This window comes from Coregonus clupeaformis, chromosome 28, assembly GCF_020615455.1.
Source record: "Coregonus clupeaformis isolate EN_2021a chromosome 28, ASM2061545v1, whole genome shotgun sequence".
In the NCBI taxonomy this organism is placed as follows: Eukaryota; Metazoa; Chordata; class Actinopteri; order Salmoniformes; family Salmonidae; genus Coregonus; species Coregonus clupeaformis.
This window is the reverse complement of record NC_059219.1, coordinates 29,481,976-29,486,788: the sequence shown is the minus strand read 5'-3', so window position 1 is coordinate 29,486,788 and position 4,813 is coordinate 29,481,976. Positions and strand designations below refer to the sequence as shown.

General features: G+C 44.2%; 1 protein-coding gene across 2 annotated transcripts; it reads right to left on the bottom strand.

Annotated features, from left to right (window-relative positions):
- Positions 1-1,681: 1,681 nt before the first annotated feature.
- On the bottom strand, positions 1,682-4,541 carry LOC121543514 (cbp/p300-interacting transactivator 3). 2 transcript variants are annotated; one of them, XM_041853426.2, is made up of 2 exons: positions 4,357-4,541; positions 1,682-3,382 (listed from the first exon to the last, which is right to left on the bottom strand). In XM_041853426.2, the coding sequence occupies exon 2, from the start codon at positions 3,371-3,373 to the stop codon at positions 2,630-2,632; it is 744 nt and encodes a 247-aa protein (XP_041709360.1). In that variant the 5' UTR covers positions 3,374-3,382; positions 4,357-4,541; the 3' UTR covers positions 1,682-2,629. The 2 variants fall into 2 exon arrangements, with proteins under 2 accessions (XP_041709360.1, XP_041709361.1); XM_041853427.2 differs by having other exon boundaries at positions 1,682-3,378.
- Positions 4,542-4,813: the final 272 nt, after the last annotated feature.

Sequence of the window (4,813 nt, the reverse complement as noted above, 5' to 3'; positions counted from 1 at the left end):
GATTAAGAAACCACCTTTTTTTTTTATTGACGCTAAAGAGGGACCTTGCAATGCAGTGTGTTTTCAGATATACAGTATGTGGAGCCAGTGTTCTGCCAGCTAGTCAACCTGCCTCAGCACATCCTGCACTGGCCTGGCAGTTTCCAGGAAGACCCTGTAGACTGGGCAGGGACCCTGCGACCGTTACTAAGGATGGTGCCAAGAGGGGCAGCGCAATTGTATCTTATGCCCCAGCCTGTCTCATGACAACCCAAGTAAAACCCACATGCCCTCGCCTGAGTCTTGAGTTTTTGTGTTTGGCAAACACAAATGTAAGTTACATTAAGATCAAGTGAGTTTCATTTAGAGCAACCCACCAGTTGATTCCATGTTTCAATTTGGCAGTAAGGGCTAACTTGTTCTACACAATTGAACTACTGAAAGTAGATGTCTCTTTTAGAATGAGTTAGACAAAAGCGAGGACTTGTTACTCTTCAAGTTGCAAAATAAATACAAATGGTAAAATGTAACTTTTTTGGCAACCTGACATACACATAGAAATGTGAGTTATAGATCTATTATTCTACTTGAAAGCAAGTCTAAGAAGCGGTAAATCTGTGTACTATTTCTATGCTTCCCGTTCTTCAGTTTTGTTTTTGCGTCTTTTACTTTCGGTTTTGTATACCAGCTTCAAACAGCTGAAACAACAATATTTTTGGTTATGTAAAATATATTTCACAGCAGCTTAGATGGTACAATGATTCTCTACACTATACTAGCTTATTATGTCACAAACTGAAATTAGGCGAACTATGCAACCAGGAAATGGCAGAGCGATTTCTTGCATAATGCACCTTTAACTGTTAGATGTGGAGGTGATATTTCCATAACAACAATCAAGCATTCCCATACCCCAACCCCATAGAATACTAAGAAACTCATTAGAATTGATATCAGGTGGCTATAACGTCGCAAAAGGCATGGGATATTTAAACTGATTTTTTTGAAGGAAGCCATGCTTGTATATGTCATTTGTTATTGGCACATTCATTTTGCTTCCCCAACCACCCATTAAGTGCATTCTCAAATGTAACAACTGTCACTAAGGGTGTGTTGTCTGCCATACTTCCCTTTGCCCCGGTGGGGTAGTAATTTACAGGGGCTGAATTCAGTTAAACCCCCATCAAGTTAAGCGTAGATTATCCCTGGCCCGCTCCACCTCCCCCACCACACACACGCCTAGGTCTCAACTACTTTCTGCCAAGCAATATATAGAAAAGTTACCATAATTCATAGGAACCAGGAAATTCATTCCTCAACCTATTTTTATTAATGGTGTCAGGATGATCAGGAATGCAATGACTAAAACCACAATGTGGGTCCTTCTCCATATCAAAGGCCAAGAATTCAGATTAGAAATTCAGCTTTTTGGTGGATAGCAGTGCACCTTTGAGTTTGATTTTAACGCACCAGTCAACATTTGCCATGACAGGATGAAGGCAATTAGCTGTTTACAGCAGTAAATGTCTCAGTCATTAGAATACTGTGCATACCTTGAGGGAGATATTCCTAAGAAACAGGACAAGTATGAAATTACTGAATATCCTGGACCCTACAGGCTGGAAAGCGCTGAAGTGGCATTTTCCCTTTAGCGCTCCTCTGCCTGAAGGAGTTGTGCAATGAATGTAAAAGCAGGCCACACTTATATCCAGGCCATTTTTATTGATCCTCAAAACCCCTTCACAAAGACCCCCCGCCCCGTTGACCACAAAGGGAAGATAAAAACCACCAATAAAGTAAAAAAAATAATTAAGGCAGTTCTACAACTCACATAGAACAGACAGTGTGACCTGGACTTTCCTGTAGTAACACAGATTTATAGAGTACAAGCAGTAGGTTTGAGAACGTCACAGCTAAAAGCAATACTTGCCAAAAGTGAGCTATTCAATTATGATGGACATCCATTCAAATCCATGAAATTACATTCTTCTTGTACTGCCGTCTCCGTTCTTGGAGAGAAATCCAAGCTATTGGAAGATCAAAAATGAATTTGAGGGGCTTATTTTCAAACAGAAGGCCCAGACCAATTTGTCAAAAAATAAAAACAATTAAGAGACCTTAAACTTTGAGCTTTCCCTGACCCTACCCAAAACACCAAAAGCACTTGATCCTCACTCTGGAAGATCTCTGTTGGTCTCTGGTTTGTTCTATATTAACTTTGAGTAATAAATAAACACATTTTACTACTAAACTGCCATATAGTCCAGGGTATGAGGCAACAGTGTCTTAACATTGTTCAGAGTGGCTTCTCAAATTCAGCCGTTTTGTTTACATTCATCTCTGGAGAGAAGAGATGCGGGAGGACGATGTCCCATTACAGGCGAGCTGCGACCCAACACAGAACTGCACCTCTGGTCACTTCACAAATGACACCCTAGTACTGTACGCTGTGGTTATCCAGACCAGTGTCTCTCGCTCACTCTTCTCTGCCTTTCACTGCGACCTAGCACAGTTACAGTGAAAGGCACAACACAAAAATGAAAAGCGGAGCAGTAGTTGTCTCCAGTGGGCAACACTCTACTCAAGTCTTTCCAAACTCTCCACCTCTCCAGGCCCCTTCACAGCATCGTTGACTCAGGTCCTCGCTCACTCAGCAGCTGACAGTGCTGGGCAGCTGTTTGCTTACAAAGTCTGAGATGAAGTCAAACTCGTTCTGGCCCAGGAAGAGTTCGGGCAGCTCCTGAACGCGGTCCAGGCCCAGCTCCATGACCAGGGACGTCAAAACCTCCTCGTCAATCATGTCCGCGTCCATGCCGTTCAAGGCCAGCGCCGGCCCAGCCATCTGCTGCATGTTAGCCAGCTGGGCCGGGCCAATGCGGTACTGGGCTGCCCCGTTGCCCATGTGGTTGCTGTTCATGGGCCCCAGTGGATGTCCGTGATACTGGGTGTTGAGTTTTTGCAGATGCATGCTGGCCATGAGCTGCTGGGACGTGAGGCCACCATTCATATACTGCTGTTGTTGCTGCTGCTGGACCTGCTGTTGTTGGTGCATGTGATGGTGCTGGGGGTGGTGTTGCTGCTGGGCCTGCCCGTTGTTGTACATCATGTTACCAGACGTCATCTGGTGGTGGCCCATCTGAGCCACGTTGAGCTGTCCGTTCACGGGCCCCACCATGCCTTGCCGCTGCCTCATGGCCACCTCCATGGTGGCCTGCTGCTGAGGTTCCCCGCCGTAGTGCATCATCTGGCCATTGGGCAGTGCTCGGAGGCCGGGTTGGGGCACTACGTGCTGCTGGTGGCCTGCTTGCAGGCCTCCGTTCATGCCCATCCTGTAGCCGTGGAGGCCCCCGCCCGCAGAGCTGTGGTTCATGGGCATCATTAGATGATCCGCCATGGCTCCTGTCTTTGAGCACAGAGGAAACAAAGTTAGAGCGATGCAGTTGATTTTCAACCCATCATGTAGGTAGGTAGAAGTTAAGTGAGCATGCAGTAGCCTTCATTTGGCACGATTGAAGCCAATTAGTGAATAGGTGACATGTCATGGACATATTTGGCTTGGCTGCACTAGAGGAACCCGTCTGTTTGGATATATAAGAGCAGTTTATGGCAGTTCATGTGGTAAAATGAGTTGATTTGGCAACAAGACAACAATTCATTTCGATATATTTCTCAAGCCTCCAAAATATTGTTGTGATTACGCCATATTATTTCCTGGAAGAATGTAGCCTACAATGTCCTGAAATGGCAGAGTGAAACCACAGGAGAAGCTTCCTAGTCAAGAACCACAGGGTTTGTACTCCTTTTCGCTAACACTAGAAAGCCTTTCCATGGTCTTCCTCAGCGTCGCTGCAAATGCTCCTCTTTGTGCCTTGCCGATTGAAACATAGTTAGGCTAGCTATCAACCTTGTTACCTTTACAACTGGATATTCGATTGATTTAATAGATTATAAAGGCATCTAGGTCTGTGATTATGCATGAACTATAATTTGGTTTATATCCCCTCCACAGTGCATATCAAACAGAAAATGACACCAGCTCGGTTATTTTACACACGTTGCAACAAAGAAGCGAGAAGCGATACATTGGCATTTTGCATTCTCCAACAGCTGTAGCCCATATTATATGGTTGTTCAAATTTAGGACTGCTTCCCAAATTCAATACATAACATCCATAAAGTCTACGACCTCGTCCCTTTGTTAATACACACCACTATTTTCTTTCAATCAAATGTCTAGCCTACAATTGTATTGCCGATTAATTATTCCCATACTCCTGAAGACAACAAAAAGGCAAACAATGGAACAGCAACCTCAAGTCCTTCACACAAACGCCAGACAGCGAATTATCCAATAAATTCATTAAAACAAACACGTACCCGTATCTACTCGGATTAACGTTTCGCTACTGCTACGTTTTATTTTAGTTTTGATCTGCAAGGCGAGGTGTCTTCAGATTACAGTATGTATTCCACAGGGTTACGCTTCATGCTCAAACAGGGCCGATGCACAAAGACTGCTGCATCAAATTTTGAAACAACTGCCTATTTTCTGGGTCAACTCAGGGATTATACATCTAAAAAACTCAGGGGGGGAGAGAGAGGTGGAGCTACGGTTGCCTTTCCTTTATTCCGATTGGCCATACTTAATATAGTTGTGCATGTGCATAGAAAAAAAGAGTGGAGTACTGTGTCACACTGGCCAATTTGAATACCCCCTCTGTATTTTTTAATAATCAAGGTTTCTCCCATAGAGAATGACAGAGGGCTCTAGTGGCCAAAAGGCAATTTTAGCATGGGGCAATGCCATTGAGGACGTCCACTATGCTTTTGCCAT